Consider the following 26,539-nt stretch of genomic DNA (forward strand, 5'->3'; position numbering starts at 1 on the left):
ACCATGGACGGTATAAATGAACCGTCCTTTGTTCCCAGTAGCAGTAATGGATTGGTTAGTGATCAGTGTAGTAGTGTCTGTAAGTTTGGGAGACTGAGACCTCAGAGCCCTGAAGAAGACATCAAAGAGGATGTCGAAAGCTCGGAGCAATGATAATCGACGCGGTTCAACCCGGAAATATATATGTCCAATAAGAATTGGAGAAATATTCAGGAATGTGCTAAGTCCTACAAGAAATTTCAAATACGATATTAGGTAGTTCACATATTTAAATATAAAGTTCCCGAAGATGTTTTGTTTTTCTCGACAAAAAGGATATAAAATTAGATAGTTAATATTAAACGTCTTTTATTTACAATAATATATTATTGATCTATTCTTTTAAATAGGGTAAAATATTTTCTTCGAACCAAGCCCATTTGAATCTCAGATGTTCACCTTCCACTTGGAGTAAATGCAGCTTTTTTGATGCGTATAATGTTCCTAATCCCAAGCGATCCTAAAACATAAAATATACATTTAAAATATTCTAATTAAACATTTAGAATTGCTACTATTACGATAATATAAAACTAACGTTCTAGCATCTCTACGGAGCTATATAAAAACTGGGTAGAATCAAAAAATGTAAAAACTTAATGAGTAGAGTGGTGTAAAAAATATGTCGGTGGTTCCTTACACTGATCCTTAACTCTGTACCTCGTACAACCGAAATAAAATAACATCTTAATTTCAATATAAATTCCAAATAGGACAAACACACCTTGGAAGACACTGATTTTATGGTTGTAAAATTAAATTACTTAAGATTATACTATGGAACGTTATAAACGTCACATTTTTCTTATTTTAATTCAAATAATTATTTTATTTCAATTCTTTTGACTTTATTCATTTGTTAACAACTTTCTCTTTAATTTTACTATTTTTATTTTAAAAATAGTTGGCGCGTAACTATTGTATCAATATTCTAGTTCATCTTTCACCTATTTCGATTCTACACTCCATTTTATTATATGCCATAGTCATATATAAAATGTCTATGTCCCACTTAAAGCGACAAAATATATTTGTCAGTTGGCTACTCTTGACTTCTGTCGTGTCAGTTTTACTTCAATATAGAAGGGGAATCTTTTTTATCTTTCGTCTTTTCGTCTATTTAAGCTGATGTCTTTGCTCTGTTAAGAAACTGTACAACGCAATATACAAGTATACAGTACAAGGTCAATTTTAGACTAATGCCAGCACTCTGCACCGGTAATTTTGTTACAACTACAACCACGAAAGAATGCCGGAAAAGATGATTAGTCTGCTTTGCCTACTTTGCAAGAAAACTTTCTCGTCAGGAGTATTAAAGGACATAGTTACCTATAGCCATGGGAAAAACATTAGCCCAATACTAGGATGTCATATCAATGCCCACTATCTCGTGCGAGAAAGCACCATCATCAATATTAAAGATAAGTCCTTTTTACATTTCATCTTAGGTACATATCTAGAAAATACTAATATAAGAGATAAATCTACTTTTGTCAAAGCCACTCGCAGGGAAGTATTGAATATTAGATTATACTTTGTAGTCAAAAATTATGCGCCTGATATGTATCAGAATAACCTTCATATTCTGATCACAGGTAAATTCAGTTTGACCTGATCTCCTCACCTTTGTGGACAAATATGTCCAAGAGAGGTAAACTCGAAAAGCTATAAGTGCACATTCGAGTGTCTCTCGAGAGAAGAATAGGGACCATTAGAGGCATGGCATGATCCAATGGCAATTAACTGAGGCAATAACAGCCGCTTAACATAAAAACTACCCAGAAAAAAACGGGTGTGGCAGTCCAGTGGGACTGCCGGTGGAAGTTACACTTCTATACACGCATTCGCCGTTACAAATTTATTTGGGAGTCAATCTGTACAATCATTACATATGTAATGCTATAGGTAAGACATAGCAGAAAGAGAAACAGAATTAATAACAACTTACTAACAATTAATAAACAACTTTTGACCTGTAAATGAAGGATTGAATCAATATTTTGATGAAAATGTATATTTTTATTTTCATATATGTATGAAAGGAGTTGAATGCAAACATTTTTTTACACATACTCTGCAGTAAAATTCATTGTTTATTTTGTTATTAATATAATAATACAATACAAATTAAAATGCAATATTCATAAGTATTAAAAAATGACAATAATATACATAACTTGTCTACTTACGCATATATGTTTAATGTACCATGTAATAATATTTATAAAAAAGTCCTCCCCGTCTGGGAATCGAACCCCGGTCTCCCGCGTGACAGGCGGGGATACTGACTACTATACTACCGAGGACATGACACAAAGATATGTCAAAATTGACAGTTCTGGGTCATAAAGTGATTTATTGAGATTATTATTTTGAAATACAAAAGACTAATATAATTATGAACATTTAATAAATAATACAAAACGTATCACATAAATAATAATATTAATAAATATTTAATTATATATATATATATATATATATATATATATATATATATATATATAATATTATATACTATTATCAAAATTAATATTAAACTCACCAGTCTTCCGGGTTGAACCGCGTCGATATCCATTTTGCCGAGCTTTCGACATCCTCTCTGATGTCTTCTTCAGGGCTTCCGAGGTCTCAGTCTCCCGAGACCCCAGACACTACTACACTCACTAGTCACTTCTAGTTCACTCACTAGTTCACTACTACGACTGGGGCCAGGGGACGGTTCATTTATACCGTCGATGGTGACGTAGCCTAGGTGGGGGTTAGGGTGGGGATTGGCGCGAGAGTTGGCGCGAACATTTCCTTTTTATCTCATAAACAAAACTATACTCATAAACAAAATATCGCCCCCTCCATCCTCGAATCAAAATCTCACTGTCGAAAATGTTCGCGCCAACTCTCGCGCCAATCCCCACCCTAACCCCCACCTAGGCCACGTCACCATCGACGGTATAAATTAACCGTCCCCTGGCCTCAGTCGTAGTAGTGAACTAGTGAGTGAACTAGAAGTGACTAGTGAGTGTAGTAGTGTCTGGGGTCTCGGGATACTGAGACCTCGGAAGCCCTGAAGAAGACATCAGAGAGGATGTCGAAAGCTCGGCAAAATGGACGCGGTTCAACCCGGAAGACTGGTGAGTTTAATATTAATTTTGATAATAGTATTAATCTTAGCTCTAAGTTTAATTGTACTAACCGCGGAAAACTTTCCGAACATAATATTATATGTATATATATCTTTATATAATATATATATATAATATTAAATTTTATATACAAAAGGAACATTTTTATATTCGAGAGAGGAAGAGAGAGAAAATATATCTTATGTCTCTCTCGTACTCATTATCTTACATATGTAATGATTTCACAGATTCACTCCCATACGTGGAGCGCGCGTATAGAAGTATAACTTCAAAAACTAAGGAAACAAAAAATAAATACACTTTGGGGGAATAAGACAAAAAAAAGGTTAAGATATATGTAAAAGGCTATTTATAAGGCTAAATACAATAAATAGTGAGATAGTATTGGGAAACACTGACACAATACAATAAAGAAACCCATAAAGAGAATCCAAAAAAGATTCGTAAATAAAGTTCTGCAAAAAAGGTAAAAAGACTCGTGTATGTTCTACGATCCACTCATCTAGTTCTTACCCAACGACGGTCTTGTATCGGCTTACATCCTAAACGTTGATAAGATAGCAGACCAAACAGCCTATCCTACTGGCCGACAAATCCTTTTAGAAAAATCGTGAAAAGATTATTTGATAGGTACATAAGGAACGAAGCGTTAAGGGAGATCTCAGTCACGATGATCGCTAATGCTAGAAGATGATCTAAGCAGATTACTCTTAAAGTCGATGGAAGAGAAAGAGATAGCGGTAACGACTTTTCTAGACGAGGAGAAAACGTTGAATAAAGGCGACTCGAACAAATAGGATTATTTTATCCTCATTAGACGACGGTATTATTATCTCCTCTGATGTAGACTATGCTGATGGGCAACCTACTAGCGAAGCAATCCAGAAAAGGTTTCTATTGCCTTAGATATGCAGACTACCTGGCAATTGTAGTCAAAGGTTGTTTCGCCAAAACAACCGACTAATTCAAAGTCGGGTAGAGAATACAATTGCCATCTACTTAGATCCAGAAGACACTTAGTTTCGTAGAGTTGACTCCAACATATAGAAAAGATTAGCAAAGGACACATCAGTGTAACATAAAGAGTCGCAAAGAGTAAAGCGCAGTCGAACAGTTATTAGAATAATAGTAGAATATCTGACTAGACACTCTAGGCTCAAAAACATTTGACAAAAGGAACTTTTTATCGGTTCTGTTAAGAGGATAAGATAACCGCATGTATGCCACTGCGTAGACCTTGCAAAATTGTGCTATCTAGAAATCGGAGAAGAAAAAATCCAAAGCATCAGCTATATACAATGATCTTTTTTAAGGTTGTGAAAATTCATCAAGAGGGCTAGGTTAGATGAGGAACTTTAATATTGATAAATACAAGCACAAGTTTGCAAAGGTCGCTGTGTCTTAGGCTATTGCCTCCCTATTTCAATGTACTATCTACTACATTCCTGTCTTCAAAAGGAGTTACGCAGTTGGCATTTAAGTTAGCTTAAACAAACAATGCCCACATTTAATATAACTAAAAAAAAATTGATTTTAGATCTTTAGCATTTCTATATTCAGCAAGTTAATAATTTTTTTAAATCTACTATACTGTACAGTGGAAAAACATTTTATTTGGGAACATATGTCTCATTTTTAATAAATTAGTTTCTGTTTTAAAATGTATAAATTAAATATCTAATTGTAAGTGGCATAAATTAAAAAAAACCAATAAACTTTTATATAATAACAATAATAATAATTTTATATAATAATAAAGTTTTATAAAAGCTTTTGTTAAAGCATGTCAAATTAGATAAATGTTATACATTATTTTTTGGTATTAATTGGCATAATAATTAACTTACTTCTGTATACAGAGGCGATTCTAACAAAGGCAAAATTTCTTCCGCTTGTCCTGGTTTGTAAAATCCGAACCACTCACTTTCCACAGGTTCTACCATGGTATCGTTTAAAAATTTCACCAGCACCAAGTTTTCTAAGGACTTGATTCTTTCACTGTATTCCGCGTTGATCGTTTTTTCGTTGTTTATATCAGCCAAAAAGGTACTCTTTTCTTTGTAAAGGTTTTCGTCCAGTGGGTCGTGCCAGTAGGTGGCTTGTACCAAATCTTTTTGGACAAAGCTACAAAAAGCATTTGTTTAGTTTTTAGTTTATATGTTTATTCTGTTTATATGTTTATTATTTATTTTATGACAGTGACTAAAAATCAACTAAATAGGTGATGGGAATATGCCAAAGAATATGCAAATGGAAGAACCAGGTCCAAAAATGCTAAGACAAAAAGTAGAATATGCACTACAAAGTACAAAAGTAAGGAAAGCGACGAACCCAGATGATATCCCAATGAGTTTTTCAAACTTGTCGATGAGGAAATGGTAAACAGTTTGATAGATCTGAATGCCTCCAGTGCTCTTTAACTTGTACTCTGAATGCTGCATATTCAAACAAGCACTAGATGGCGCCAAAATTGGTATAAAAATAAACCGTAAATATATTAACAATATCAGGTATGCAGACGATACCGTTCTAATAGCGAAAATATTCCATCCCGGGTTTTCGGCACCGTGCGATGTAAGGCAATGTGTAACGTTTCCGTAAAGCAGTGACGCATTTAAATATTAAATGAAGACATTAAATCGTTGATCGTCGTGGCGCGTTCCTTTGCCGACCGGTTCGGTCAAGTGCGCGCATACCCTTAAAAATCATACAAACCAGATTTATAAAAAACTAGAACAAAGTATTGGTGACACGCAGCTATGCTTTCCTAATGCTTTATGAAACTTCTCCTATAATATTGCTGATTGTTTACCTTAAAGTACTTTTTGATTCATTCCGAGCTGCCCTATATATTTCCCAGTTTTCTTCTATCTAATTTAGCAAAGTTTTCCTTCAAAGTTATGGTGGCTAATATTTATATGTCTTCAGCTGTATGCATTTAGGACAATTTTTTTCTTTTAAGACCTCGTTTCCCCTCTATTAGTAGTACTTTTCATTACGCAGCAAATAGCCCAAATAGGGTTATTTATACATCTATTTAGAACTTTTTCATTTGTTTGTCGTGAATTCCAAGGAATTTTTGTCTCCGGTACACTCACATTTCAAATTTCTCTAACTGATTCAGAGTTTTGACTCCATAGAAAACAACAGAGCAAACAAAACAAGTTTCAATCTTAATATCGATATGTATACCGCAGAGTAGACCACGCTTCTGGAAGAAACTATCGCTAGCTTGCTTGATTTGTTGTGGTGGGTCAACAAGCTTGTAGTTAATCCAGCTGCCAAGATATGTGTAATGGTTAACCTGTTCAAATATCTTCCCAATTTAACATTATAGGTAAAGCAACACTCTACCTCTTTTGGATTACCATTATCTTGGTTTTTTTATTGTTAATTTTCATTCCAATCTCTCGACAAGTATCATTAAGTTGGTCTAAGACCTGTACATGTCTGTATCAATTAGAAGGGCAGTGTCATTTATTTGCATATCTTATATTAGAAATTTGTTCTCCATTAATTTTTTTTTCAGTACTTTCTTGGATAGCAGTACCGAGAAAAAGTAAAAAAATCATTGGGGACAATGCAGAATCTTGCCTTACTCCTTCACTTATATTAATAATGCTGGATGTTCGTTTTTATTAATCTGAGGTCTTTATCATTTAAGTTAATGTTCTGTACTTGTAGAGAAAATAAAGCCCCTCTTCTATAGCACTTCCTCTCAAATTTTTTCTATAATCTATTGTGAACTACTTTTTGTACAATTTTAACTACTTAGTTCATAAGATCTATTAATCTGAAACCTATACAGTGTCTGCACAATTTAGCAATAAATAAAGTAAAGCGTAATTAATCTAGGACCCATTTAAGACAAAATCCTGTATTGTATATTGCATACATTATGTGTATAATATCTAATAATATAGCATACACTGCGCATAATGTATATTGCATACATTTTGGTGCTCACTCGCATACCATAACAGCAAAAACGCTATACCTAAAAATTTGGTCTACGACTGCACTATTGCGTTTTATATATGATTCACCTTATTATTAATTTTAAGTTGACACAAATTTTTTAAATATTAACTTACTCCTCATATGCAGCTCCATTTAACAGCTGTCTTATATAGTCACATAAAACTTCCGATATAATAGCACATCTAGGAAGTCCATAAACACCTTGATGTTGGCCACCCAAGGAAATTAAATTTAGAACTTTTACTTTTGGACATCTTTGTACCAAAGCCCTCCTAAAATAAGAATACAATAAGTGAAATAGTTTAAATATCTAAATTTTGTAAATTTAATATCAATATCGTTTATTACGAAATATACTCTAATTAATCAAAATAAGAGCTACGTTTAAAAAAGATAATTCAAAATAACTGAGTTACTTTTAAAATAATAAAATATTAAGAAATGAAATCATTTATCAATTGTTTCATCACTGCTACCGGCACTACTGATTTCGCTAATATAAATCTTGTGTACAGGTATCTGATATTGTTTTCTATCGTTGATCATTCTTGTAGGTACAGTCATAGAATAATAAACAATCAGAATGCCCTCTCTGATAAGATAAGTACGCCCATCTTGTTCGCGCAAATGAAATCAGCCATGTTTTAAACGAAACCAGTGCTGTTCAGTGAAATTTTATCTGATGTGTGCATAGAAAAACTAACACGGTTTAATTTATTTACGGCAACCATAGACATAATATGCACTATTTTATTCATACTTTTAGTTGAAGAATAGATTAAATTATTTCAAATTCACTAAATTAATTATCTCTAAAAATTTAAATTACAGTTCTGTCCTAGCTTGTCACAAATTTCTTAATTCGAGTCTATGTTTCCGTTTAAAATATGGCGATCGTGTGCTGACACACTTCAAAGGCGGCATCTGAAAGTGGGCATTCTAATTGTTATTTATTCTGTGGTACAGTAATCCAGTACCGACTTCCAAATTTTGACAGCTGATAGTGGCTCTATTGTTAAAGCAACATCTCTGTCAAATTAGCTGTCATTTATTTAGCCTATTTTGCTAAATCATCGTGCATGGATATGGCGTGCAACAGTACGTGCCAATGATAACATTGTTTTATCAAAATGGGAGTTACTTAATAAAAAATTTAATCAAACATAAAATCCTTCCACCCTATAAGATTTGTTACCTTTTGTCATTAAATAACAAAATTGTATATAACTACTTAACAGAATTTATTTTGAAACGTAACCTCAATTAAAATAGTAACCTTTGTTTTATCCCATTTGTTTTAAACCTACTATCCGTGACCCAGTCTAATTTATGTTTTAATTTAATGTCTTGATGGGGCCCTAGACGAGAAGCGAGTAGCCATGTTTATTCCTTTACTGATAACCAAATATGCTTGTGATAATTATTTTCTTTTCTTTCTTTTTCCTTTTATAGCCGTAGGTATTTTGTTTCTTTTGCAAATGAAAGCTCCGTTCCGAACGGGACGAAAAAAAAAGACTTGCTCGAAGAAGGATAATTTCTATATTTAAAGAGGACATCTTCATTAATAGTGGGAGGAGATGTAATTATATTCTCTGCAATTGTAGTAAAAAAATTGATTAATTTTGGCTGGAAATAGATCAGGTTGCACCGAACTCAATCTTGTGTTATTTCTTTCGAAATTTACCATTTTCCAGTAGTTTCTAGGTTTATTATTGGAATTAGTAATAAAATCTTAGTAAGCTGAGTTTGTAGCAATTTGCCGATTATATTAAATTTTTTGTTGTTTATATACTTTTAACAAATCGGGATCCTTAGTGACATCTGAAATGTGTTTAATAAGAAAAAGATCAGATCTGTAAGACCTTAATTCATTATTAAACCATTGCAAGGGTCTTTTTTCAGCAGTTTGTCGAACTTTTTTTAGTGGAAAATGCTTTAATACTAAGTTGTTATGTTTCGGTAAGAAAGACTGTCAAAAAATCACGATCATTATTAATTCATAGAAAAAGTCCATCATGGGTGTTCTGGTCGGGCAACGTTAAGTTTAAAGGTAATATTTTAGTTGAGTATCCTCATAAATGTGATGTATAATTATGAGAAAAAGGTACGCATATTAATAATATTAGCACGACTAGTGCTTTTAGTAAACTACGACTTACAGAAATTGACCTCCTTGTGAAAACCCAATGGCATTGAAACCATTCGCCAGTTCAGGATCCGAACCAAGCTTTTCGCATACCTCATCAATTTGTTGGTCAGGATGTCTAAAAAATCCATTTAAGACATCTTCAATAAGATTGTTTCCAATCTGGATTGAGTGAATGTACGTACCCCCAAGAGTAGTATTAAGTTTTTCGGAAAAAGCTCCCAAACTAAAGGAGAAACAACAACTGTCACCTAAAAATAAATATTAAATAAGTAAAAAATATGTGATTGATTTAGTTTCATATTACACAAAACACATTCAAATTCAAATTTTGTGTTAAAGTGTCTTTTTATAGCAATTTATTTTACGACTTCACTATAATTTATATGTAAGGTAAATCCGAGTAATATTGTCACATCTTCACTAAATATTTTTTCTCGCATTTGACTATACTTAGAAATTTGAAATTACGTGTAATGTTAAGTTGCTATATTAGGAGTAAATGGAGAGTAAAAGTTTTATTGTAAGTTTAAAAATTTTGATACACTTTTTTATTTTTGTAAATGTGTCAGATGTCAATGTTGGCCACACCCTAAGAAAATATTGACATCCCATATTAACTACGTTATAAGCCACAGACCACTAATAAAGGTGATTTGTGTTATAAACCAAGATTTACTATTGGTCGAGTAACATTGACATACAATAAGTTAATTATGCACTGTTTTTGGTACAAAATTTATTCAAAACCCAAAAAATTCGAAAATAACAATAATCAAATTTAACACATAGGAGGAAAACGCGTTCTTTCGCCAGTAACAGTAGGAAATACAAAACAGTTTTCTTTCTTTCTCAGGAAAGTCACTGCTACTTCAATACCGTCGGAAATAATTTCTTTTTACCTTTTCAATGTAATGATGGATTTCATTCCTACGCTTTTCAACAGTAAATTTTACCAAAACCTAAGAGTTAATCCCAATTTTGGTAGAATCGTGTTGTTTCGTTTTTGCCACTGTATTGGGAATATCATGTTCATGTTTCAATAGAGGCGCATCTAAGTCTGAATAGTCATCTATTCATAAACTAACTTTGCTCTCAGAACTTGATTCAATTGTTTTCTTTTTCGCCCTAATCGTCTTTTCATTGATTTATTCAAGCAGTGCTTTCTGAAGGAATTCTTTCTAAAACCTCTGAGCTAGTAAGACATTCAGCAAATTTTCTTTAACTCTATTCCGTTTCAGTGTTTCTGGTCTTTTTTTCTTGCCTCTTTAGTGCTGATAATAATGCGAGTTCTAAGGTTTTTTGGGTGTCACGTCTTTCTGTATGGTGCCTAGACGTACTGGTAAAATTTACATCATCTAAGTGAAAGTTGCGATTAACCTGAAGTTCTAACTTTTCTGGAAAAATTGCAGTGGCTTCTTCTTGTTGTAGATCTGGAGTAGACGTGTGAGCTGATACCTGACCCTACAAATCCGCCAGTTGCATTTGTTCTAGAGAAGCATCCTGTCTCGACCAATGTTTTAAGCAATGAAGGAAAAGTAATTTTGTCTACATTTTTGCATCCCGTAGCACAATAATATTCTTTTAACACATTGATTTTTAACTACTCTCACAGCTAAGGGTTGCAAAGCATGAGATGTGTGGGCCGACGAACACAAAATTTCAATATTATTCACACAAGTCATTTCAATCAATGGCAAATTCAAGTGTGAATTGTGACCATCAACTATTAGAAGCTTAGGGCCTTTCAGTTTTGCAGTATGTTTGATGAAAACGTTTTAAAACTTGGCCAACTGAACTGATTCCATCCATCCCGATGGCATACAACATCGTCAGGGCCGTTTTGGCACCAGGTAGAATACAAATGTAAACCTTTATAATTTACAAACAAAGGTAAATACTCTCCTATTGCACTATAGCAAACCAGAACAGTGTACGTTGATTTTGTTACAGTACCTACAACTTTATGCGGATTTTTAAATCCTTTTCGACATAATTTTTTTGGATTTAAACTTCTGTATAGTATTGGAAACCATCAAGACATGAAAGCTGCAATACCTGGTGCATGTTATGCGTAATGAGAGATACAACCTACTTCAATTGATTATACAAGGAAAAATCCAGGGCAAGACAAGTGTAGGAAGAAGAAGAATCTCATGGTTGGGTAACTTGAGGGAATGGTACGGATGCACATCAATTGAACTATTCAGAGCAGCAGCATCTAAGATCAGAATAGCCATATGATTGCCAACCTCCGTCGCGGAGATGGCACGTGAAGAAGAAGATAGATGAGTGAAGCCACTAAAGGTGTGGGTAAAAACCCTTTAAATGATGTTAACTTTATTAATTAATACATATTTGTTGAGAAATTTAAATGATGTTATTTTAAACAGATTTACTTCATGGCAACAGAAGACTACCAGAGGTTGCTAACCCGAGACAAGATGTCTCTTAGGTCCTCGATAACAGATTCAGTTGCTGTATAATGTTGTTAATGAGAAGTAAAAAATTAAAGGAATATATGTCAATAAAAAATTCGTTTCGTAATGATTATCAAAATTTAAAAGTCATAAATGTCATCCAATTAATAACAATATCATCTGTTTAAATTTTTATGACACTTCTCGTGTCACATAATTTCATATAAATACAGTTATTATTTTGAAAGATCTTATTTAGTCTATATAATAATTAAATTTACTATCAAATGATATTTATTTATATTTTTTTATTATCTTAATATTTCGTCTGAATTTGACAGGTCTGTCAGAAGTAAACAACGTGTGCTTTATTAATATGTTAGCAGGTGGCGTTAGGAGCAAACATAATAATTTATCAAATTATTTTATTTTTTTAGTCTTAGTCTTAGTATTATTTATTTTGAAAATCGTTACAATCATTTAAATTGATATTCGACTCTTACCTTGCTTAACATATATCACTAATTTATTAAAGTATCTATAACTTTAATCTATCACAACTTCTTCAAGTGAAGATTTGCAATACCCCAATTTTCGGCACACAATGTTGCCACCCTGGTGGACGAGCAAATCGATAATTTCTTCATCGTAAGCGTCTACTATTTTGATACATTATGATCTGTATTGCACAGGCTTTTTTGGGAAGAGGACACTCCCAACTTTGAACTTTAATCATATCCATTTGTGATCCTCGGCACAATTTTATGTACGAACATATTTTCGGTGGATCAAGAGCAGCACTCAATCATTAAATGACAGTGTTTGCATATTGATCAACAAACTTGTTTTACGAATGATGGCATAACTTTGCAAATATCTTTAACTATAGTTTCAATTTCAGCATCAGTCGACTTATCTTTCAATTGATCTTCTATTTTCTTCATCACAAATTCGCATAATATACACTATGGCTTGGATCCAACAGAACCAGTATGGACATTATCTACCTATATTTACATTATTTACATTATATACCTATCTATATTTTTACCTATTTGCCTGACTATACAGTGGTAAGGAATTAGCTAGTCTATTATTAGTACATATATGTAATGTCGCACACATATCTTCAGGAGTCAAATCGGCGAGTAACATTTCGACGATATGATCTGTGTATTTATCAATAAATGTTTCGCATTGGTTGTTAATCGTTTGCGACAGAACCTTGCACAATTTTTCAAGCGCGGCCTTGATTTGAGCCCCAGACTTGTTATTAGACACCATCTCGTTCAACTTGGTAACAGCAGCAAGGCACAGAGGACATTTGGAGTCGCTCTTAGCTTCCAAAAACACTTCGATACCACTATTTTAAGAACGACAAATCTTATCATGGGACATACTTTGGAAGGATCGATTGCCTGATCTAACAGAGCAACTAGAGCTGGTTCATATATATCTACAAAGCTGATACAAGTGGTGTTGACTGAAACTGGTAGTTCTTTGCAGGCTTTTTCTATTACTAACTTAATTTCTTTTTTAGTTTAAGGATATGTAAGTGCAATCTGGACATATGTAAGAAATATTTATAAAATTCGTGTTCCTTATTGTAAACAACTTGAGTATGCGGTGGCATCAAAAGATCAATGGGTAATTTTATTGTTGTTCTAAGTTAACTTCAGATAATGAACTCGTACCAACTTTTTCCGGTTTCCTTTTAAAAGAAATCTCTAACGCTTTTTCTGCATTATGTTTTTCCAAAAGTGGTGCAATGTAAAGGTCTTCCTTTTCCTTAGTCACTTTGCAAATTCCAATGTAGTCATAGACTTCGGTTGCATTCAGATGATCTACTAAGAATGTGTATACTTCACCGTAATATTACGGCGAATTGTTGAACAATAATTGTTGAGCTCGTAGATCAATAGCCCGATGGGGTTTTTATTATTATACCTTTTAAAAAGGAATTTTTAAATAAATTTTTTTTTGTAATACATGGTATACAGCCTACTACAGGAATTTAGTTTCCTTGTTGATTCTTGTTATGAAAACGATAAAATATATTGTTTATGGTACGGCCAGTTTTACATTTTTTATTTTAATTTTATTACATGTACTTGGGATAAAAATAAAAAAATATTTTATCGCTTTCCCAGTCGTATTACGTAAATAAGTTTTATTTTTAGTATATCAATGTTTTCAAATCATAGCTATTACTATTTGTTTTCACTGGTGCATATATTTTTTACTTTACTAAAAGATTGGAACTGGTCCAGATGATTTAAGAATTGATTTTCAAACAATCAGGTAAAGATGAGTGAAATATTTTTGCAAAATTGTTTTTCAGAAAGTTTCCGTCTGGCAATATACTTGTTTTTGTATTTTGAATATTTTGACATTTTGCATTTGTAAGCGAAGAATAGAATAGATGTAGGCTAGACGATATGGATCATAGCCAATGATTTTATTATGCGTTAAACATATGGACAGTTCCATATAAATGGAATAATAACATATGGACTATGCTGTAATATGTTTAAAGGCAATACACTTTTCAGTTTTTAGTTTTTATACCAAGAATTGCGCGAAGAACCTTTAATTTGGATTTGTATCTTATAGGCTACGTCATTTTCAAATATTCAAATTGTCTATCTCTTTAATCATTTACTCACTATTGTCTGTTAATTGTGTTGCCTATACGTCTAATAAACTCAGAAAGCTAATAGTACTGCCATGTATACTGATCATTCAAAGTTAGTCACAATTGTTTATAACATGGTTGCCTAGTGAACGCCGATTAGACAATTGTTTATAATATGGTTGGATAAATATTACAATCTTCTGAACTTAGTAATTGGGTTAGGTTATATGGTTTGGTGATTTTGGGTATTTTGGTTATTTCTTCACTTAATACTTTTACTTCATTACTTATTTTAGAACAGCCTAATATCATGTGCTCTATTGTACCTTCTTCTCCGCATGTACAATTAGGAGAATCACTTAATTTTATTTTATATTTATACTGCGGAGTTAAAACATGGTTGAACCTTAATCTGCACAATACAGAGAAAAACCGCTTACTTCCCGACAGTCTTGAGAACCAAGATTGGCTAGGAGGCTCGGTAACTATGTTTTTATAAAATTTTCCTTTTGGACTGCTTCTCTCCATTCTGTTAGTAATATGGGCTTTACGTGGCAAGCAATTTCATTGTGAGGACATTTATACTTTAGATATTCTCCTGTTCTACTTCCTATTTTAGCTTCTTCGTCTACTTCTTCATTTTCTTTTATTCCACAATGCCCTTTAATCCAAACAAGTGATACATTAATCTTTTGAGATTGTAGTTCATGAAGTTTAGTAAATATGAATATTTATATATAAATATTCAAAAGTAACAATACCGAACTATTTTTTAAGCTGTATCCTATATTCTACTTTGCCAAAGATACAGCTTAATGAAACTTTTTTGTTATGTATCTTATAGTTTACTTTATATTCAGTATTGTGAAATATTTTTGTTTTGTACCTATCCCACACTTCTTTTCCAATTACATTAATAGAGTTTATTTTAATAAAACGTTTCAAAATGAATTCATTTAGTTATATAAGTATAGTGTTTTCTTGGTTTCAGCGAAATATCAATATGACACCATCTCAAGGTCCGAAAAAATTTTGGCATTACTTCCATCACCTTCATCTGATATGGATGATTCGAGCGATGAAGAAAATTAAAGTTATACTAAACCATCTAGAACGGTGCTTTGAAAAATTGACGGAAATGGAGAAAGATGCAATATTTACAGCATTTTATGTAATAGGAGATAAGAACATTGAAGATAGTTATTTAGGGTCGCTCATAGATGTAAGAAAAGTATCTAAAAGAAGAAAAACCAGCGTACGTGAAACGAAGAAGTATTCTTATCGCTATAGTGTTAAAATGGGTACAAAATCTGTAAAAGTAAAAGCTCAGCATTTTGTAACTTACATGCTGTTCACAAATGAGTATTGAAAAGTGCACAGTAAAAAGCATCTGGTGTGGTGCTTGAAAGGGATTCCCATGGTAAACACCATAATCGACCAAACAAAAAGTAAGAAAATATTGTGAAACAGATTGAGGAGCACATTAATAGTTTTCCAGTGCGTGAATCACACTATTCACGAAATGAAAATAAAAAGAAATATCTATCAGCAGAGTTAAATGTGCGAAAAATGTACAAACTTTATTTGAAAAAATATGATCCCGAGCAATATTGTCTGTTAAAAAGGCACGAAAAAATAAAATCTACAGTAACGTATGATTACTATTATAGGTATTTCACAGAACATTTTAATTTGTCATTTGGTTATCCGCGATCGGACACTTGTGCTACTTGTGATCTGTTGAAAATACAACTTGATGCTGCTTCTACGGACGAACTTAAGCAAAAAATGAACTTTAAAAAAGAAGTTCATCTCCGGAAAGCACAAGCGTTCTACGATGATTTAAAATAAAACACTGAAATGGCGCAAATCGACGAAACTGTGAAGACTATTTGTTTCGATTATCAGCAAAATTTGCCATTTCCTGTTTTGACTACGGGAAATATTTTATGCTAGGCAGATCTGGGTTTATAATCAGCTTTTTTACTCTTCTTCTAATAATAAATCAGTCAGTTATATGTTTGACGAAACAGTTGCGAAGAAAGGCTCCATAGAAGCTGTATCGTTTTTGTGGCATTTTATACAGAAGTATATTAAAAGTTTTGTTACTGTGCTGCATTTATTTACTGACAACTGTGGGGAGCAGAACAAAAATGCTGTTAGGATCCATTTCCTTTCAATTTTAGCCAAGAACGGAAGATTTTCAAGAATAGTACACCATTTACCCGAGCCAGGTCACAGCTTCTTACCGTGTGACCGAGATTTTGCAGAAATTGAAAAAAAGGTAATCAATGGTATTCATTGGTTGAAAGCTGTGGTAAAAAGTTCACTGTGGAACGTGTAACACTGGACATGGTGTTCGATTTCAAAACATATTTCGAACCTTTTTTTAAAAAATCCGCTGTGGTTAAAAAGCGCCCTTTTGCTTTATCGAAATATAGATTATTTATATATGATTCTGCATCCCTGAGAATATTTCGGTACTGAAGCACATATTCCTTTCTCGTTAACGTCATATGCTTTAAATGAAAGTTCAAGAATCATTATTGACCTAAACGGAGCTCCTCTGGCTTATAAGGAAAATATAACACTGAAATCAGCAAAATTCGATAGCATTATACCTTTAATGAAAAAATATGTTCCTCCTTTTTGCCAAACATTTTATGATACAATCAAACGGGCAGATGCTGATCGCAAAAAAAAGAACCATTCTGATTAGAGTGTTTTAGACTGTCCTCTTTTATTTTATTTTTGATTTTCTGCATTATTACAGTGATAGTATAGTAGAATTTATTATTGTATTACCTACTTTGTTCTTAGGTGAGTTCTGTTATAACTAATAAAAAAGATTTTTTGCAAAAACACAGCATTTTTACTATTTTTTCGGACAATGTTTCTTATTTTGTTAGCAATAAATGACTATGTGCAACATTGCAAAAACACGTACAAAAATTCACATAATTTCAACTATGACTAAATGACACGTTTTCTCATTTTTCCCAAAACTACGCAATGTGCACGGGGACGGTTATTGCGCCAAGCCCTTCAATTATGTTAATTTTGTCAAATGAACCACATAGATATCAATACATTTACTTAAAATTTAAAAATATATATTGATCAACAGGCAATTTACTTCCACCTAAAATTGATTGTTATAATACTTTTACCTCATGTTCTATTAAAACTACAATCCGTATTTGTCAGAAGAATGTGACATTGGCCTACACATATATTAGGTATGCTATATTTATATACATATATACGAGTGCGTAATACTTGAATACCTTATGGATTTAAAAATATTGTACATCGTTGTAGGTGGCAAAAATTTACTTCTCTACTGCTATTTTTACACATCATAAAAACGACACGACAAACATTTTCTGTACATCGCTGACCTTTTTCTGAACTTTTTTGAACACGGTTCTAAATCAAAACAACTATACTGAGAAAAATGGAAAATCACCAATCTAAATAAGCTTTAAAAATGGTAAAGGAGGGCCAATGTAAACATACAGTTTTTTTTTAAAGCAATGGAGAAATACTATCTGGGCCAGGAATTTTACTGATACCCTCTTCTTCTTCTTTCAAAAATTGTTCAAAATCTACTTGGAAAAAGCACAACGTATACTATATGACGATATAACGTTATAGACACTGCCTTGAGGAACACAACAAGATTTACAACTAGCACGCGGTCAGAAAATTAAATACGGATCTGTGTACAAATACCTTAGAATGAAAATAGCAAAAGATGGAACACTTGAAGAAGCAATAATAAATATAAATGAATATTATATGAAAATAAATATAAAAGAAAGGAAACAAATATTAATATTGCATATGCACATGATATCACAGACGAAGTGGTTAGTCAATAATTAATATGGTACGGACATATACAAAGAATACCCAATCACAGAATCCCAAAAAAAGTTATTAGAATGGAATCCAAAAGGAAGGAGAACATGAGGAAGACCACGGAAATTTGCGAGAAGACGTTGACAAAGAGATAGGGGAGAGTGGCCTGGAAGATGACATGTGGAAAACAAAGAGTAATTAAGATTAGGAGATTATTACTATATTTCTTTGTAAATGTATTTACTTCAGCGCAAAAATGTCGAGTTTGCATTAAATGTCTTTTTAGGTTTTTATCTCATAAATCACAGACCCTTTCATATAATATTCTAAAAAGAATTATTTACCCAAAGTTCTAATTTTAGTCGGCAGTAATTTACGTCAAAATTTCTCTAATGGTCATCACACACACAATTCGAGCCGCACACCTGCACTTTTTATCGTTCTATTCCCACTAAAAGATTTTAAGAGCCGGTTGTAAAATATTTTATTGCTTTGGAATCTACAAAACTACAAAGCGATAAAAAGGATAGTAAAGCATCTGCTCTCATTTAAAATATCTATAAAACGCTGCTTATTTGGCTGTAAAATTACAATCTCTAGTCCGCAGTCGGACAATTATCTCGCACGACATGGTAAAGTGGTCATTTCAACTCAGTTATTTTCAGGACAAATTGTAAAATAAAAGTGTTTGTAAAATTAACAGTGCTCAAAATAAAATAAAATACGTAACTCGCTGTCTACAACATTTCTTTAACATCGAATTGTACCTAGCATCGAAGAAGATTAATTAATCGGAGTCTTTCATAGTCAACTACTTAGAAGTTTAGTTCTCGTCTTTTGTTGAAGGAAAGAGAAATTCATAACACGTATTATTTTTGTGTCTATATTTTCTCTATATATTATATATACATTTATTAAGTTGAGATTCTTGCTGTGCTGCAGTGATCTCAGTTTGGGAACCAAAATGCGGATAGTGAGGTGCTACGTTCTTCCAGTGTTACTATATGGAGTTGAAGCCTGGACACTGACGCAAGCCACTGAAAAACGAATCGAAGCCTTCGAGATGTGGATATACAGAAGGATACTAAAAATATCTTATGTGGACCATGTCACCAACGTTGAGGTCCTACAGCGCATGACAAAAGAAAAAGAAGTGCTTAATTTAATTAAACAACGTAAGCTTGAGTACCTCGGCCACGTGATGCGGAACGAAGAAAAATATCGAATTCTTCAACTTGTTATGCAGGGTAAAGTATTTGGCAGAAGAGGACCGGGACGCCGTCGTATCTCGTGGTTGAAAAATCTCCGACAATGGTTTGGGATGACCTCAGCGGAGCTGTTTCGCAGAGCAGTCAACAAAACCATGATAGCCTTGATGATCGCCAACATCCGGACCGGATAAGGCACTGAAGAAGAAGAAGATATTTTCTCTAATATTTCCGCTTAAAATAGTTTATCTGATCATAATTTATATATGACAAAATATGATTTAGCAAATACAAGATTTACAGAAATATAAAAAAAATAGTAAAGAATAAAGGATACCGATAGCATACCAACTAGTAAATATTTTGACTAACTTAACAAAATAATTATTTATGTTGGAGGTCAGTCACAAGTTCAAATTAAAACAAAAATAAGTTTATCAAAGAAACCACACGATACGCATCCAAGTCGGTGTGACTTAAGAGGGAAATTGCTATAATTTTAGGAATCTTATCTGACGTTGGAATGCAAAATAGTTTCATTTGTCATCGTTAAAAACAAATGCATCAAGTAAAATGCGAATTTATTGGATATATCAAACGAATGTAAATCGTAGTCATAATAAAATGTAAATCAAACATTTAATCCTTTTATGTTATCGATAAGAAAAAAATTCAAATCATTAATAGCTGCATTAAAAGTATACTACTTCCAAACTACAACTAAACAGTTACAAACTTTTGTAAAAAAATCTTTAAGAAAACCCCTAAAAATATTCTGGCCTAACCGAATAACTAATACAAAACTATAAGAAAGATTAAAACAAACTTTCATAATATCTACTACAGTCAAGGAAACAAAAATGAAAATGGATTGACCATAGTTTAATGACAGATCAAAACAACATAGCGAGAAAAGTACTTGTATAACAACCAGAAGGAAAAAAAGAGGAAGATCGGACAACACCTGGAAAAAACTGCAACGAGAGAAGAAGAAAAAATGTATATAAGATAAAGTGAAATTAGGAGCAGAGCAAGAAATAGAAGATAGTGGAAGGAACTAGTAAACAGTTTATTCAGAGAATGAACATGAAATAAGATGGCCCCTGACCCGGCCAATCAGCAAAAAAATTAAACAAAATTAAGTGAAATTAAATAAAATTAAATAAATATAAATAAAATCAAATAAAAGTCGAGCGAATGATCAACTAACTATCAAATACATCATCATCATCATCATCATGCAACCTCTTCTGTCCACTGCTGGACATAGGTCTCTCCCATTTTTCGCCACTCTTCACGGTTCTGTGCTTCTTGTTGCCATTTCTTGGATATTAGTCTAATATCGTTCATCCAGCGTGTTGGTGGTCGTCCTCTGCTGCGTTTGTCTTCTCGTGAGCGCCAGTCAATTAGTTTTCTGGTCCATCTTGTGTCTTTCAGTCTCGCTATGTGACCTGCCAATTCCATTTCAGCTTGGCTATACGTTCGACGACATCACTGATACCTGTTCTTTTCCTTTTGATTCCTTATTTTGTCTTTTTTGACACGCCGAGAATTGATCTTTCCATGCGCCTTTGTGCCACTCGCATTTTTAGTGCTGTTGTTTTTGTGAGCGTGAGAGTTTCTGCTCCGTATGTTATAACAGGAAGAACGCATTGGTCAAATGTCTTCCGTTTCATAGCTATCGGGATGTTGCTCTTAAAGATGTCTCTTAGTGAACCATACGCCTCCCAAGCAAGTGTTATTCGTCGTTGAAATTCGCAGGTCTGGTTGTCCTTGCCTATTCTGATTTCATGACCAAGATTGTACTTTTCTGTCAATTCTACCACTTGATTTTGGATGATTAGGTGTTCGCTAGTAACTAAATTTGTCATAAATTTGGTCTTACTGATGTTCATTTTTAGACCTATTGTTGAAGATACGTTTTCTATCAAATACATTAATAACATATTATTCACATGCTGTACGTGATAAAATAAATATTGTAACAATAGTCGAATCAGTAAATCGTGAAAATCAACAAGTAATCGTTAAGTCGATAGCACTATTCGATATATATATTTTTTTTTTTTTGAGTAGTGATTAATAACCATAAAATTCTTTAAATGAAAAATTAATTTTTAGTCCATTTGTTTTTAAAAGAGAATCTTTTAAGTTTTTTCTGTCAAAATTAAATCTTCTTCTTCTTCCTCTTTATAAGCAATTCTGCTTGGTCATTGGCGGAATAATACCTCTATGGAAGGTTGTCACTTCATCTTTTGCGCGGTCGTCCGATACTTCTCCTGTCGATTGGTGACTTATCTCTTGCTATTGTGACGACACGGGTCTCCTTCATTCTGTTTATGTGGTTATTCCATTCTTTTTTTCTATTTTGTGTCCATTCATTTATACACTGTACGTTACATTTTCTTCTAATGTCTTCACTTCTCTTTCGATCTCTCAGCGTGTTTCCTGTAATTCTTCTCAGTACTCTCATCTCTGCCGTTTCCAGTAGCCTTTGCGTTGTGGCTGTGTCGGGTCTTGTTTCTGAGGAGTATGTAATTATTGGTCTTACACTAGCTTTATAAATTCTTGACTTCACCTCAGTGTTATGTGTCTGTTTCGCCATATAGTGTTATTAAGGAATCCTGCCAGTCTATTCGCTTTTTGTACTTGCCTTTTGTACTAAAATTAAATAAAAAATGGAATTCTAAAAACGCAATCTGTATCGCTATTGCCCTAAAGTTAGTAGTTTCGATATATAAGACGATTAGTAGGAAAACCACGAAAACGATGGAACGACAACTTACTGGAGGCACATGTACAATTTTTATGTGGACAATTATGTCTAAATAAAAAAAGAACAAAAATAAAAAAATGAAACTCTATTTTGTTTTATGTCTCAATATTTCATCACGATTTCGTGACTTTTCAGCGGAAAACTGCAAATGTATTAGATGGATTAGATGCCAAGAAAGGCTGAATATTTGATTACTTACTACTACTAACTATAAGAGTAGAAACCCACTTTTTTAAGATTAATTAATTCAACATTAACAATGCATTTATTTTTAATGCAAAGCAGTATATAAGTAGTAAAATAAATAAGATAATAGTTGACAAGTTTTAATTTACTTTTGAATCACAAACTAGAAAACTATTGCAGAAAATTGGCAATCTATTTTGTTTTAGACATTGAACCTTTATATTTTTGGGGAAAATATAAGTGCTAAGCTGATTTTTGTAGACTTTGTACATATATCCTAAAATGTGTAAGATACAATGTACCTATAGATATCTATTATCTAACAATATATTTAAATCGTCTGATTTCTTATCAAAATTAATACATACCAATCTATATCATATTTATTTAGCCTGGTAACCTCCATAAAATTTAATTAATGAAATTATTCAAATTTTCTCGCAGGGCATTCTATATAAATAAATTATGTGTATCCCATGCAATCCTTTACGAAACGTCTATGTTTACCGGGTATTCTTTGTTTTGATTTTAATTTGACACAATGCACACAGGTATATTTTAAAATCATAAATGGCTTATCCCAAGAGTTTATTCCCCATTTAAGTTATTTAAAAATCATTTGGTAGTATGATTTGTTATAAAATCTGAGCTTTTATTATACTTTACTTATTACTATTTATAATAACCTATAAAATGAAAATCGTTCACTTACCCATTCCATGCCATAAAACTATTGGCGGCACCTTTGCATTAACATCACAAGTTAGATAAAAAATACTTAATAAAATAAAAAGCCTGGTCTTCATCTTGGATATTTGTTTGGTATTGAAGTATTATTATCAATAATTTTATATCATAATCATGTCTCTTGAATGTTAATTGTAACGACACTCGTTGCGCCGGTTGCGCGCGCAGTTACATGGGTAAAATAATGGCAATGTGAACATACCAAACCTGAACATAGTCGTACGCATATTTTATTTCACAAGGAGTTAAATATTTTTATAAAAGATAGTTTATATTTTATTTACGGTGGCCTTTGATGGAAATATATAATAGATTCACTTATCCCTCAACCTTAAATATGATATAATGTCTCTCCCTTCAAATAATAATTGACGTGTCCAGAAGTTAAAAAGTTATTTGGTGGATAGTTTTATCTGAAAAGCACTGTAATATCTCGAATTTTTCTAATTTTTTTTAAGGTGTTTAAGGTTTTTAATAATAATATTTATTTATATTAAAAACAAACTAATGATAAGTAATTATACTATATACTTGTATATAGGGTCCATTAATTTTTGTTTCGGCTTTTTATTCGTTTTAGATTTTTCTCATAATTTTTTAATAGATTTTATCCTCTGATTTCTGAAATTAACTTACTCTATCTAATACGAACCATCTTGAATATTTATAATTTTAAATGGTTTTATGAGAATTTATTAGTATATCTCTATTAGATAGGCGTATATAAGTTAACAAATGACAAGAAACATATTTCAAATATAATAGGAAACCATAATAATGTGCCCGGTGAATCTTGCATAAAATTATCAAAAGAAAGATAAGAAAGATCTAGAATAGTTAGAGGTCGTTACCAACCAAGACTAGAACAGTTTCCGGCCAAAATAATAGGCAAAGGGAAAACATGAAGTCGGTGGTTTTTACTTACATTTATTCCAACTTCAAATGGTTGGAATATAGTCCAACAAAAGATGCAGGTTTATGTTTTTTGTGAAGATGTTTTGGCATTAACGATAGTACTAAGGCTGGATTAATAGAGACTGCGTATATTTCTAGTGACTTCGATGAGTTATAACGTCAATAACCATATGAGATTAAAGGTTTACATTCTTTGCATTTATTTACATTCTGTGCATTTATAGAGCACCTGATTTTTCCACGGAACGATTTTTTCAGAACCTGTTAAATTTGTTAGACGACCTGTCCAATAAAAGCAGAAAGATTCTATGCGGTAACTTGAATATTAATTGCTGTTGCTTGTGCTACCCAATTATCCTTGGTCAATATATTCAAATCGTATGGTTTCACAATGCACGGTAATTCTCCTACAAGAATTACTAAAACAACATCTACCATAATTGATTATATTGTCTCAGATTTCTCACCCCTTGATGTACGCTCTACTATTATTAATGCAGGACGGATCTGATCATGAAGCAGTATATATCAAGTTTAATACTCTTAACAAACAATCCTCGAAAACTCAACGTTTAGATAGGATTTTGTCCGCTCAGAACTTTCGTAAATTCCAAAATTTGTGCTTAACTTCTGGGTGGCATTTTCCCTCTGTGGACGTGGACTATAATTTCAGTGATTTTTTAGATAGGCTTGTCTACAATTAAATCAAAATATCACAAACCCTGGACTACCAAAGGTATCCGCATATCAGCTCAGAATATGCGTTTACTACTGTACATCAAGAAATTTGCTACCAACGTCTTTGTCACTGAATATATCTCCAAGTACAGAGGAGCCTATCTAAAACTTATTAAAACAGCTAAAAAAATGTATTATTAGAATCGTCTGGAAAGTTCTAAAAATGTTGCAAGATAAACTTGGTCCATAATAAACGATCTTCGAAAAAAAACTAACACAGCTCAAACATTTTCTCTTCCAAACCCTGCAAATCTAAATGAATAGTTTGGTGATGTGAGTAAAAATATAACATCAAATATTTTGCCACAACAAGATCCTATTTTCTATCTCCCCAATTCAAAAAAGGTCTCGAATTCATTCTTTATAAGACCAGTTGATAAATCTGAATTGATCCAAATAATCAGTAGTATCAAAAGCAAATCTTCCTGTAGTACTGATGGACTATCCAACAATTTTCTTAAATCTCCCAAAGACTGTGTTGGAAGTCCTGGTCTCACTAATTAACGATTCCTTTGATAAAGATATGTTTCCAGAGTGCCTAAAGGCAGCCATTATTATTCGTTTTCATAAGGGTGGTGAAAAATCGAATGTCTGTAACTATAGATTTATGTCCTTTCTCGTTGAAAACAACATTTTATTACAAAGTCAGTTCGGCTTTTTATCTAATAAATGTACCAGCGAAGCTATGTTTTCTGTACTACATGAGGTCTATCAAGCACTAAAGAATGATCTTTATACTGCCACTGTTTTTTGTGAATATGCCAAAGCTTCTAATTGTGTAAATTACGACATTTTGATAAAAAAACTAAATTTTTACGGAACTCGAAATATTTCTTTAAATTGGTTCCAATCTTACTTGAGGAATAGGAAACAACTAGTTAGAAGAAATGATACTGACTCTAGTCACAAAAGCATTGTATGTGAAGTACCACAAGTTTCAGTACTGGGTCCTCTACATTTCCTTGTCTTTATAAATAATATTACTATCTTAAAAATCGCTGGAAAGTTTTTTATTTTTGCAGATGATACCAGTATTACCTGGAGGAACTCTAATATTGCAACTTTTCATGCAATTATAACTTCTGATCTACTTAAAATAAAAACCTCGTCCGACTCTAATTTACTCTCCTTTAACGTGGATAAGGCAGTCACATTATTCTATAAAAGAGCTCTTCAACCCTTGCTTCTTAATAACAACCAGATCAGTACCGCTGATTCTGTAAAATTTCTTGGTATTTTTATAGACAGCAACCTTAAATGATCGATTCATATCGATTTGTTAAGTAAGAAACTAGCCTCAGTCTGCTATGTAATAAGATCTGTTTCGAAGGAAATCAATTTAGCATCTTCCAAAATAACATATTTTTCTTTGTTCGAGTTTAATCTTCGATATCGAATTCCCTTTTGGGATTCTAGTACAGCTGCCCAATCTGATATTATTTTTAAATTACAAAAAAGAGTAATACGGTATCTTTTTGGCCTCAGTAGAATAACACATTGCAGAAGATACTTAAAAAATCACGGGATTTTAACTGTTCCCTCTTTATATACTCGTTAATTCGTAAACACCTACATGTTTTTCCAGCAGGACCTAATCCTAACTACTCCACCAGAAATTTAAGCTTTTATGTGTATTTACCGATCCCGACCACTGCGTTAGTAAAGCAATCTAATTATATTCGGCAAAAAAATACAACCCATCTCCTTAAGTTCCGTAAATTGACAAAAGCCTATCTATCTG

General features: G+C 32.6%; 1 protein-coding gene across 1 annotated transcript; it reads right to left on the reverse strand.

Moving 5' to 3' along the window:
* Positions 1–331: 331 nt before the first annotated feature.
* On the reverse strand, positions 332–23,291 carry LOC140448582 (palmitoyl-protein thioesterase 1-like). The gene is made up of 5 exons (XM_072541664.1): positions 23,111–23,291; positions 9,323–9,560; positions 7,277–7,435; positions 5,030–5,306; positions 332–499 (listed from the first exon to the last, which is right to left on the reverse strand). Exons 1-5 carry the CDS (start codon positions 23,202–23,204, stop codon positions 374–376), a joined length of 894 nt encoding a protein of 297 aa, XP_072397765.1. The 5' UTR covers positions 23,205–23,291; the 3' UTR covers positions 332–373.
* Between the last annotated feature and the right edge of the window lie 3,248 nt (positions 23,292–26,539).

This window comes from Diabrotica undecimpunctata, chromosome 8, assembly GCF_040954645.1.
Source record: "Diabrotica undecimpunctata isolate CICGRU chromosome 8, icDiaUnde3, whole genome shotgun sequence".
NCBI lineage: Eukaryota > Metazoa > Arthropoda > Insecta > Coleoptera > Chrysomelidae > Diabrotica > Diabrotica undecimpunctata.